We start from the raw sequence: 13,376 nt of genomic DNA, 5'->3' as shown, positions 1-13,376 counted from the left end.
TGTGAACGATGAACCAACGAATGGCTTTATCTTCAAAGTGCTACACGTATCCAGTTTCGACAAATTAAATTATTTTGAAAAGGTTCATTTAAGGTCAAGATCTAGTAAATGATTTCTGACTACATTTCATGACGCTGGGTTCTTTGTGACGTCATAGCCTTTTCCCACAAAATTTGATTGCCAAATTTTCGGGAATTTTTATATCTTTTAAAAATTACGTCACATTTAAGTTCATGACGTAAAAATCATGGTGCTTTATTAAGATGGAATCTAAACATGTTCGCGACAAAAAGGGTCGATTTACGTCTACAGGAAAATTTCAATGGTATGAAAAATTTATTGAAAAAGTTAGAATTCCTAGTTCGGAGAATGAAGAGGAGATCTGTGAAGACTGGGGAGACGGGCAAAGAATAGTGGAATTGAGATATCTATCAGAGCAGTTAAAATCATGCCCAAACTGTTCAACGCCACTTCATCTTCATTTCTGCAAAAAAGAACGAATCTACGGTTTGGGAAGTATTTTATATATTGAATGTGAGATGTGTCAAAAAGTAGTAAAGATATATACTGGAAAGGAACATCGATCAAGTGGCACTGTCAAGGGAATGAAAATATGGGACGTAAATACGAAGTGTGGCCTAGGTTCGTACGATAATAAATTTAAAGTATTGATATATATTTTAACAAATTAATTGAAAAGGATCTTTGTGTTAAGTAAGAAAAGTAAGATAACATTGCAAATTATTTATTACAATTTAAATATTTAAGATGAATACTAGCATCACAACACGATAAACATTACTAGAATTAAAAAATTATATTATAATTATTTTAGCTATGGATCATGCTGGACTAGGACCTTATCAAGTTTCAAATTTTCTAACCGCTCTAAATTCACCTTCAATTCACCCAAGCACGTTGCGGGCAAGAGAAAACGAAATTGGCGCAACATTGAGAAATTATTCAAATGAATCGTGCGATGAAGCTTTATTGGAAGAAGCAAACTTGACATCGTATGTATTCACTGAAAGAATTATTATTTTGGAATCCTTGTTTTTATATAAAAGATATAATAATGATTCAGCTCATTCGTTTATTAAAAAATTAAAAAAAGAAAATAGAAAAAAACACTAAATAACATTTAGCCAACTGTAACACCCCCCCCCCCCAAGAAATTAATTTAAAAAAAAAATATTAGATGAAATATAAATTAAACAGAAAGCTCTCAGAAAATAATGTACTATTTAAATTTTAGTAAGTCCAGAGAAGATCCTGATGATGAAGATGATACAAGTCCGATTAATATTTCTTTCGATGCTGCGTGGCAGAAACGCGGAAGCGGACGGTCGTACAATAGTCATTCAGGTACTTAAAGATTAGATTTAAAGATTTAAAACCTCCCAACAATTATCCGATAGACCCCTAAGAAGAATTCCAATTAAAATATTGAATTTTTATATTTTTATTGATTTTTGTATTGAAGCAACTGCTACGATGATCGGTGTGGAAACTGGTAAAATTGTCGCATTTGACCACAAAACCACGGACTGCAGGAAATGTTTATTTACCCAAACTCATGATCATGAGTGTAATAAAAATTTCAATGGCAGCTCAAAAGCAATGGAATCTGCATTAGCTATTGATATGGCTAAATCTTTAAAAGACAGAGGGTTTAACATTTCGAAAATTACTATGGATGACGATTCAACTACAATTTCAAGGATGAAAAAAACTGTAGATCCTAATATAAGGAAACTAAGTGACAAAAATCATGTACGCAAAAATATTTCAAATGCGCTTTATAAACTTCAAGAAAAACACAAGTCGTTGTCCACAAAAACGATCAATTATTTACTTAAAGATGTTTCATACGCAATTTCCCAAAATAAAGGAAATCCAGAAGGCTTGCAAAGTAGCATCAGAGCAATTGTTCCACATTCCTTTGGGGATCACTCCCATTGCGACTCTCATTGGTGTGGATACTTAAAAGACCCGTCAAATTATAAACACAGTTCTTTGCCCTATGGAAAAGATCTCTTAGGAGACAACTTGAAGAGAGACTCAGTCTCTCAGAAATACATCAGTCAGGTAAATAAGTGCTTGTCCCCCGGATTGTTAAATTTATTTCCTAAAAAATGAATTTATGATTTTGAATATTTCAAGTTAAAAAATAACAATCTATTAGACTCAAAAAGAAGAAAAAATATTTAGAACAGAAATAATTACTCTCGTATCAATATTACAAAACCACTGATACTGTATTGTTTATTGATAATTATTTAAGTATGAAATTTATTCACAAAAGCATGAAGTACCTCTTAAAATTAAAGGTTCATAATCGTCACGGCTTATCGCCCGGGAAGTTCACAATACGACACAATGAGAAAATGGATAAGAAAAGAAAGGCAGAAAAAAATCGGGAACAGACAAAGAAAGCGAAGAGACGCCGATTGATGCGAAAATCAGTACAAATAAAATCTACAAAAAGCAAAGAAATTCGGGAGGGTGTCCAATATTCACCATCGGTAGACTTAATAGTTACGGATATTGATTCAATACAGACAATCCCTGATAAGATGGAGCCACCTACACAGACTTGCATTGACTTTGAATCCGCTAAGAACGCGGATGTGGTAGTATTTGATCTGGAAACTACAGGATTCGGTAAAACTATACATAAGAATTATATATATTGTCGTTTACTGAATTTTATTTGAAAATAAAAATAAGTACATGACTATGTTATAAAAACTAATCTCTAAATTAGTAGGTTATTTAGGACCGATAAAATTAAAATTTTATTCTCATCCCCGCCCGCCCCTCTGAAAGCTTCGCCTCGTTGGCTTTGTTTTTGTTTGTTTGTTTTTGTTTTTTAATTTGATATTTTGTGTCAATAGCATAAAAAAAAGAGTTGGCATAGATCTGTCAAGTTTTTAGAGTTGTCTCCCTTTTGTATTAAAGCACAGGAGCACGAGGAGAATGGCGAGAATAGATTGGCTTGCCTGTCTGATATGCGCGATATACATAGAAACAGGCAATACCATTCTAATGGCGAGAAGCAAAAATAACAGTTACGTTCAACAAAGAAATTTAAAAAAAAAAATGTTTACGGGATATGTTTTTGTGTTGCATAGGAAAACTTAAAGTATTTTTTGAAATTGGATTTATGATTAAAAGGAAGTTTTCATATTACCAAAGCACTGTAAAGAGCTGAATTAAATTATGTATAATTAAATTTCTTAATTTTATTAAGTGGTCATGACAATTCAATTTTTAGTATTGCTAAAAATATGTCTATATTTCTTATTTCACTGGTCAAATGACAATCACGGATGTCTTTCAAGTTCACCAAAAATTTCTATGGCAAACACAGTTTCTTTTTATTTGATACTTCGAAGAGCTACTTTGTAAATTCATTATTATAATATAAATATAATAGCGAATTCAAATATAACCTTTTTTTCATTACATAAAATCGCTCCAATTTTTTTCCTATTTTATTTGCAGAAATCATTTACATTGTGACACACGATTTACACTGTGAATATTTTGTATAAGAAGAATCTGTAGATATTAAGAGAATTTTATCCATATTGGCATTATAATAATGTCAAAATTTTGTATAAAAAATTTATAATCATATTTTCAATTATAAAAAATAAAATCCGCCCACTCGCCATTTTTTTTTGTTAGCAATTTTGATTTATATGACCTTATTGTTTGGTGCAATAGCCTCTCCACAAGGACCACTACCATCCCCCCTTTTATGTTTTTTTTTTAAATTTTTTCTGTGTGTGTGTGTGTAAGAAATATTTATATCTAGTACTGACAATCTTCTTATACTCCTTATTAATATATTTCAAATGATCTGTAATATTTTTTTCAGGATACGATTCAGAGATCACCCAAATATCCGCAGTTAATGGAGAAAGGCAGTTTAATAAATATATTTTACCACAGAAACAAATTTCTGTAGCTGCGTCAAAAGTCACTAAAATTGAAAAGCATGGCAACAATCTCTATTACGATGGAGAAGTCGTAGATACAGACAATTTGGAGGACACTATATCTGAATTTTTAAAGTGGTTACCTGAAAAATCCTTGCTTTTTGCGCACAACGGAAAAAATTTTGATTCGAAAGTTTTGATACAAACTTTGCTTTCAATGAAGGATTATCAAAATTCTATGATTAATTTGAAGGAAAAGGTTGTTGGATTTGTAGATACCCTTCCATACTTCAGAAAAAAATATCCCGAACATGAAAATCATACCCAAAAGAGCCTATCTAAAATCATTCTTAACAACGCTATGAGTGATGTACTTGTTCTCCAGGAGCTTATTTGTAATGAAAACACATCACTCGAGCAATTCCTGTCATTTTCTTTTACGTCATCATATGTGGAGGAAAGTTTATCATACCTACATAGGAAGAAACAATGCTTGGCGACATTATCGCCGTTATCCACTGTAACAAGCAAATCGATGCAAGAAAAAATCGCTGGTTCAGGGTTGACTCTTGCGGATTTGATAAAAGCAAACAAACGCGGGGGCCCAGATGGAGTAGCATTGCTCCTTTCGGAAAAAGGACAGAACGGAAAACCCAGAGTTACTAATAGAGTTCAAATATTAGAAAAGATTACACAAAAAAATAAATTTGTTGTCCGCTAAATAAATATATATATATAAACTTGAGATCTGGTGTTGTCTTTAAAAAAAAAAATAAAATAAAATAAATGCAAACACGAAATTCATAATTAGAAATGAACTTTATTTTAAACGTACAATATCTATGCATCGAGCGTAACGTCAACTTTATTACATGTACAGCGTAACTCGTGACGTCGAAAATACGTTGTTAATTGAGACGTTTTGAACAGTTTTAAACATAAAAATCTTAAAAGGTAACCTGGATACCTATGTTAAATTTGATCTTTTGATAAAGTAAATTAATTAATCTTCATTGTAATCGTTTTTGTAAACTTGTAGGCATTCTGGAATTGTTTATTTCAGACAATACTGAAAAAACCTATTTTTTCGAAATGAATTTCTTACGTTATTTATTGACCAAAGGTGATGGAATGGCCATCACTTGACAGCGTTTTTCTAAAAAACTAGTCCCGATTGACCCTTTTTCATTTTAATCAGGCTATGGAGGGAACAATAACGTACTTATATGCAAAGATTTAAAAATCTGTAGGCACCTGTCATTTACTAGATCTTGACCTTAAAACAAGATTTTAAAAATAACCTTGAGGAAAAATCTTAACATCTGAAAAGATGCAATACAGTTAACAGTCAAAACCTCTCTAAACATCAGGATCATCCTAGACTCAAGTCAAAAGTATTTCATTCATCTTTACTGGTGAATTAACAAAATAAGTAGATAAATTTTTATTTAAAATTTATAGACCTATTATATACATTTAACAAAAATAAGCTTAAAAGCCCTTTTACCGACTGTTCAGAGAGAAACCTATTTAGCAAAAATGATATGTACATGTACATATAAGACAAAACATACTGAACTTAAACGCATATAAACAAAAGCACATATAAAACACAAGAATAGAACATAAGACACTGAAAAACACACAAGAAACTCAAAAAAAGATATCATTACTAGTGAAGAGAATCTCCAAATTTTAAAACAACAGAAATATGAAAATACATTATGACTTCTTTAACATTTTTGCTGAAGGAGGGGTTCTTCTCTTATTCTACTCATATTTCTTGTATTTAAAAATTAATGAAATTTTCATAGATTCAAGAAGACAATATCACTAAGTGATGGTATCAATTAGATTAAATTTGACCGTTTTATTTTAGAAACAAGGTCAGATCAAGGTCATTATCATTTTCCTTGACATTTAGAGTAAAAAATTACTGTTACTGATCATGTGATGCCTACTTCTATTTTAAAAGATAAAATGTTTTTCTTTTTGCAAAAAAAGATGATTCTATCAAATTAATTGACATTATTTAACTTAAAAAGATATTGGCTAATCCGGATTTCCTCTGTTTTTCTTAATTTTTTAGGATATATTAGTTATTTTTATATACTTCTTATATTTAAATATTTCCTATTTATACATATGGTAAAGTAGTCATATAATATACAAAATGCTACAAAAACAAAAAGCTTTGACTGTTTCGTCAGAGAGAAAAAAACATTTTTACTGATTTTTTGCTCAAATTTCTTTTAAGGTTGGTGACTTTCAAAAGCTAACAAGATTGTAGTTTGTTTAGAAAATCATTTTTATTTGCTATGTTTTAAAACTTTAGGGCATTATTTATAATTTTAGTTACATATCAAAATTACTTTAAGTCTTTGATTGTTTAAAAAAATTAACCACATGTAATGTTCTGTAAGTGATTTTGATAGGCAGAAAAGGAGATATTTTCATACGCCGCAGTTGTGCCAAAAATATAGTCCCTTATGGATTTCAAACTCAGTTTACCATTTCTATTTAAAATTGTACAATTATGATGAGTAAAGAAAAATATGATCTTTTAAATACATTACAACTAAGTTTATAAGACATACAAGCAGATATACTTGGAATATATCGTCTAGTCAGAAATCAGACAAGAATCCCTCCTTAATGTACTGATTTTGACTCGAGCTTTTTGATGTTTTCATGATCCTCGGGCTAACATTTGATTGGCTTTTATTCAGGAAAACCCGTGCAACCCATCATAAGAGGAGACCGAAACGTTAGCCTAAGATATCCCACATACTTGAAATGTGAAAGTAGATCAACCTCTGCTCCTGAATATTACATGAAATTCCCATCACTTTCATATTCATGGTTTGTCAACGGCACCACCAAACTTGAACATGAGATCAGTGAGATTTACAGATTTAACGTCTCCAAAGACGTCAAATACAACCGATACAGCTGTCAGGCGAAAGAAACTCTTCAATCAGTCAGAAGTAAAGAAATTAGGATATATCCTTTATGTGAGTACTGATAGGTTCTTGTAAATGTTTATTTTAAGAAGAATAGTTAATGTCAAATTGATAAATATAACATAGATTCTGAAACATCAAAGTAAAAGTAAAATATGTAAATTCACTCCAATACATTGGTCCAGTATTAGAGAGACATAAGAAGGCAAAAGTATTTGCGAAAGAAAAAGTTGTTGAAAGAAAAAAGAAAATGGTTAAAACATCTAATGAAAAAGCTAATCACCCACAATTCAGTGTAGGGGATACAGCTTTCTTGTACAAACCTGTAGTTACCCCAGGGAATTCCTAAGACCATGGGTGGGACCCTACCTTATATCAGAGAAAATTTCTCAGATTCATGTAAAATTGTGGAGGCTTTCAGATGGAAAGGCAATTAAGAACAGAATTCACATTAACAGGTTAAATAGGGGGTCTTGCGATTTGATGTATTTAACGAAACCCCTCCTGCCAATATCGATGCCATTGAACCTGCCATTTTAAGGAATGATGAAATCCCAGATCAGAATGATCAAATTGACACTGTGACTCAAAATTAAAAAGACGAAGAACAGATTTGTGACATTGAGAAAATTATCAAGAAAAGTAAATGGAAAGGAACAATATAGAGTGAAGTGGCTGTCATTTGATAGCAAGTTCAATGCATGGTTAGATTTTGTCGATTAACTCCAGATTGTCAAAAATTTGTCAAAAAAAAAAAACAACAACAAATATTTCTCTGTTTAAAAAGCGGCGTTAATTCATTATAGTATAGTAGCATAATGTATTTCTAGCTTGTAGTCTGCATTTTTCAAATATACATATATTTTCAATGTACTTTTGAAGACATTTAATTTTTCACAGTGCATATTTAAAACCACGGAGGATTTTCATATTTCTCTTGTTTTCAAGTTAACACATGAAATCAGTTTTATAATTTTGCACATACATGTGGAATGAATTATGTTGGTTTCACATTTAATATTTCTTTACATTGTATCCATACGTTTTAACTATTTTTGAAAACTAGACTGATGTACCGAATAGATTTGTCAGTTAATTGTAAAACAACGGGTCATGATTCCGATTTCTTCTCTTTAAGAAATACATGTTAATTCCCAGTTTTATAATCATTAGCAATTTGGAAGTCAGACTACATATTTCAATGTTTTCCCCTTTGTTATTTTATAATTACATGTTGATGTATAACTTATACGGTTGCAAAAGATAGAGGAATGACATTGTTTTATATTTTATTTTACGTTTGCAAATCTTTAATTCTGGTAGTTATTATGATTTGTTTATGTGAATTAATTTCCAAGTTACTGAATTATGGTACCCTTCGATTTCATTGTGTATAAAACGATGTTGTTCTTGTTTTATTTTAAACAACTCTTTCTTTTACCATTGTAACAATTTAATTAGTACAGAAAATTGTAGTGGAAACATTTTTAATTGAGGCGAGGGTAATGTCAAGGAGTGAATTTTTCTATTATACTTTTATTTTGATTTTTCAGCATCCGTGTTATATTTATCAATTTGACATCCCCCCTCCTGTCCCACGGTATCAATGATAGTATTGTACGTTTTACATTTAGCATGGAGATTAAAGGTTATACGTACACATTTTCAATCTTGAGAATTCTGTCTAAATAATTGTCAACTATCTTTCTTTTGATGTTGGAATTTCAGTTTTATTCTATTTCATATTAGGAAATATTTTAATACACGCAAACAGCAAGCTTTTACGGAATATTTCCTTTCACGAAAGCAATCTTTTCTTGTTCAAGTGACATTCAAGAATAAAATCAATCTATTTAGAAGCCGTTTGTTTATAAGTGTAAATAAGGTTCACATACAGTGCGGGTGTTGTTTGTTTTTAATATATACTGGTATATGAAGGAAGTTAAACTTTAGAGACATTACAATTAGTACAGATACTATATTAAGTGTATAAGGTGAGCAAGGGTGTTTTCAAATGTTCCGGTGATAGTAAAAATCATCCTAGTAACCGGGTATCGGAAAAGTACGCGAGTAACCGGTTACTAAAAATCGTGCTATTGGACAATACTTCGGAAAACATGTAGTGACGAGTGTTTTTTGGAAAGCTTAATTACATCGTCATATTGATTTAACATGACATGTCGAAAGTAATGTGTTCACTAACAAAAAAAATTAATAATACCTTCTTTATTTGCATCAAATGTTTTTGTTATGTATTACGTACCTTACTCTAAATTTAGATAAGGTTAAAGCAAATATAAGCTGATGGAAGACAATGGTTTGTTTTCGAGGAATCAGTTTATGACAGAAGCTGAATTGCGTACATGTAGAAAATAAAATCAAATATTTAAGAAGTTTTAAAACTGTGCAAAAATAACAAAAAATTTGAGGGCAAGACCATTTTATATTTCATTAAAGATCTGGAAAATTTCTTTAGACGCTCTCTAATTAAGTTTTTTTTTTTTAATTTTCAGATAATTGTAAAATTACTACTAATGATAGCGTAATTCATCTAGGGACCTACCTATAGGAAGCGCTGAATTTTTATCAATAACAAAATGTATGAAACTGTTTTTAGGCAAGCTTTTCTCTTTTAACAGATGGTCCGGAAATTGTTAAAATAACACCACTTCGTCCTACTGATGACGGAGGTAGACTAAAAATAAAGGAAGGCGATACATTTGGTCCGTACAACTGTTCAGCAGACTGTAATCCACCTTGTACCTTACAATGGAAATATAAGAATACATCAGGCCATTTTGTAGATGCACCACGCTCTGATTTTTCATCAACAACTTTATTGGAACAAAAAGCTAACAGAAGCAAAATGACCCAGATTCAATGTATAGCAAAGAACAGTGAAGGACGTAATGAACAGAACATCGTATTAAACATACTGTGTAAGTATATTAAAAAACCTATGACATAAACTTCAACTTAAGTTTTATTATGTCTGTTCTTTGAGGTAACATGTTTCATATCCATATTTTAAGACGGAACAAATGCAATGTTTTTAGGTGTTAATGTAATCATTTTGAAATGAATATATTTCATGAAGGAAATATATAAATCAAAATACATGGAAAATAATTAAGCAAACAACTGCAATAAAATTAAACAGAAGAAGACGTTTTTATGAAACTCTGTACTTTATCACTTTGCACAAAGAACTTTTATTGTAGATATTTTGAAACCAAAAATCCTACTAAATGGTAGCAGTGATAATAGGCTTAACATCACAGAAGGTGAATATCTCCACATATCGTGTTATGTGGATGGCAATCCCATCCCTACAATCAATCTCACCAGATCTTTACATGACAAAATCCTTGGAGCCAAAAACAAGCACTGGCGGAATCACACAATACTAAACACTAATTGTTCTGACACGGACACCTACACATGTACTGGAAAATCATCTCAACTTGGGAACGTATCTACGGAATTTACTTTGAATGTCCACTGTAAGTTCTCCAAGTCTTTGTAACAAAAATAAAAGATGTTTTCTTCATAAATTATTTACCAATAATTCCAATCTTAATTTTACTTATTGATTTCCTGTGTTTTGATTGGACGAGAACAAATTCAAGAAAAAGTTTACACATCGATAAATTCTCAATCAGAACTACTTTCTTGACCTAGCTTTTATTGTAAAAAAAATGAAACAAATCGTTACTTCTATTCTGTGTTTTAGCTAAACAATTACAGAAAATTGTAATTAAATAAAAACAAAACTGACGACATACAGGACTGACAGACGGGAATATTATGTTCATGTCACTGTCAGATCACGAGTTTGAATTTTAAATCTCTGAAGTCATATTCTCGACGTTCCTAATAGACCTACAAAACAAATCAGCTCAGTTCTCGGTAGCGCTGTGATAGGAAAGAGAAACGTACCTTAGACTCTTGCCTTATTAGCATCAAATTCATTTTTCTACATCCTATATTCTGTCCCGTCTTTGAACAAACCAGAGCAAACCAAGGTTGTCGTCGGTTTGCTATTTTCGTTTAAGAGCGTCTGTCGTTATGTTGTCAACGTGATCAAGGACGACTTCTTTTGAAGTCTACTTGTATTTACGATATTTGTTAACTTAAACAATATTCGAAGAGTTTTTATAAGCTTATTTTATTAAATGTTTTGACAATTAAAATTGAACTTTATCGACGTTTATCTCGATTGCGATTCATTTCCACATCGCGGCATAAAGTATTCCTACGCTGTACAGAAATAACAGATTGTATGGAGGCTTCAAAGAGAAATAATTTTAAAACTTAAAATAATTTTAAAAACTTGGAATTATAAGAATTAAACGTTCTTTTTTCAGAATTTATCGATGTGTAAACTCATGCCTTTGTACTCACAAACTTTACATAAAAGTGCTTCGCACTTTTATTCAGTTTGTGAGTACAAAGACATGAATTTACACATCGATAAATTCTGAAAAAAGAACGTTTAATCCTATAATAAATGGAATTTGTAGGTCAGACTACAAAATATTTTCCTTTGTTTTTTAATAAATTTTGCTTCAAAAAACAAAAAAATATATATACACAGGGAAAAGTGGCTCGCATAATTTTTATGCGTTTGCCTTTTCGCATGAAATTTATGCGAAAATCATACAAAAATCATGCGAAAAGTCCCACATGCGAATTTCATGCGAATGTTATCACACAAATTTCATGCAAAATTCATGCGATTTTCATGCGACTAAAATTTCGCATGATATCCATGCGAATTCCACTTTGTCTGTTTTTTGTGTGAAAATCATGCGATATTCACAAGAATATTATGCAATATTAATAACATATGAGGAAAAGCAATGAACAAAAAAATTTAACATTTCAATGTTTATTTAGATGCATCTATCACAGTGAGTGGTAAAAAATTGCCAGTCTCTGATGATCCTAATATCATATTGTTTGGATGCTCCTTATGAATCCATTTACATTAATGATGGCTGTGTTTAAAGGCAGTTTTTCAGTCTTTTTCAGTTTTTTTCAGTCTTTTGTCCTTACAAGCATTTCCTACAAAGAAATTAAATCATAAATTTTTTTATTAACTACCCATCCTGATATTCCAATTGTTTCAGTCAAAGGGGCTAACTCCTATAATTACTGAATAGGATCTGTCATTACATACAGTAAATTCCATGTTATCACCTGAAAGGTCCGTGTTTTGTCAACTTGTTTATATTAAACTGCACTGGTATTTCATGTTTTGAGCAAAACAGAAGACCCTGTGTTTTGTACATTAATAACTGCACAATAGAGGCATATGTCAGACATCAGAACATGTTATTGACCATGCAACTCTCTATATAAGTAGTGATTTCCCTAAGAACCAGCTACTGGCCAAATTAATCGCTTCAATTGATAAAAATGCCGCTTTGAAATAAAAAAAAATAAAATAAAATTTAATTGTTGTAAGGTCCACAGAGATTTGTCATAAACATCAACCCAAAGCCAGATACAATTGATCTCTAATGCTTTACTTTGAAATAAAGGGAAAACACTGTATAAGGTTGTTATTGGAACCTATTGTCCAAATTAGATATAATAGTCCATTTTAGTTATGATATTCCAATTGGATTTATGAGTTTTACAGACATTATAATGCTGAAAATATGGATTTTTTAAATCTGCATAAAATAATCAGAATATATCAATTGCAACAGTTTAATTATTACAAGGAATTTTTTTCATTCATAACCGTCACATTTGTGAGATTAATCCCCAAGAAAATTGGATCTTTTGTGGGACCTGCGTCCTAAAATAGTTTTTGTGATACACTGTAAAAGTCGTGTTTACAAGTCTCTGCACATGTGTCAGAACAATATACACAATTAAAAATCACTTTTAATGTTAATTACTTACTCAAAATTTAGTAAAGCCTTCAAATAAATGTCGCTTAGCATAAAAAATGCATAACTTCATTATGACTTCGATGAAACGGAACCATTCGATTCACCTGGCCGTGTTACGTTGAACTGTTGAACCTGAAACGAAAACGAGATCCGAATTTATTCTGAAAATTTTCGTTGCAAAATGAATAACAATAAGAATCTACATTTTAAACACAAAATATGACAAACAATTAACAGTACATACATATTCACCGTCGTTTCAAGGGATTAGAGCACATAAATCCCAAAGGAAACTCTGGAAAAAGCCACAGGGGGGTACACTCGTTTTTTCTGTAACAGGAAGTGCAAGTAGAACCTGGCTAAATCTGCCAGTCCATTTCGTATTCATCACAGAATCGGGAAATATCTAAATAACTATAATTTTTGTCCTTTAAATCTTTATTTTGAAAATGTATTTCCGCGTCGAAGTCGGAACTTTGATGACTACGGGGTATACACTTATTTTACGAAACCAAAAGTAGTTTTTTTATGGAATGCCGTACGTCACATATTACGTCATG

At 31.1% G+C, this 13,376-nt stretch overlaps 2 protein-coding genes across 2 annotated transcripts in view; both read left to right on the top strand.

The window, feature by feature from the left end:
• LOC133189192 (immunoglobulin superfamily member 10-like) overlaps nt 1-10,436 on the top strand; it is a 222,841-nt gene extending 212,405 nt beyond the window's left edge. The window contains exons 6-8 of the mRNA XM_061324599.1: nt 6,677-6,961; nt 9,550-9,849; nt 10,132-10,436. Of these exons, the coding sequence (XP_061180583.1) occupies nt 6,677-6,961; nt 9,550-9,849; nt 10,132-10,436 (890 nt within the window). The remainder of the gene's footprint in view (nt 1-6,676; nt 6,962-9,549; nt 9,850-10,131) is intronic.
• Nucleotides 198-3,068, top strand: LOC133189369 (uncharacterized). The gene is made up of 6 exons (XM_061324753.1): nt 198-642; nt 836-1,013; nt 1,256-1,365; nt 1,484-2,088; nt 2,331-2,664; nt 2,962-3,068. Exons 1-6 carry the CDS (start codon nt 264-266, stop codon nt 3,066-3,068), a joined length of 1,713 nt encoding a protein of 570 aa, XP_061180737.1. The 5' UTR covers nt 198-263.
• Nucleotides 10,437-13,376: the final 2,940 nt, after the last annotated feature.

This window comes from Saccostrea echinata, unplaced genomic scaffold (genome assembly GCF_033153115.1).
Source record: "Saccostrea echinata isolate AGI-Se365-2 ecotype Australia unplaced genomic scaffold, CSIRO_AGI_Sech_v1 ptg000017l, whole genome shotgun sequence".
NCBI lineage: Eukaryota > Metazoa > Mollusca > Bivalvia > Ostreida > Ostreidae > Saccostrea > Saccostrea echinata.
The sequence above is the reverse complement of the archived record's forward strand: the minus strand, read 5'-3'. Positions and strand labels throughout refer to the sequence as shown.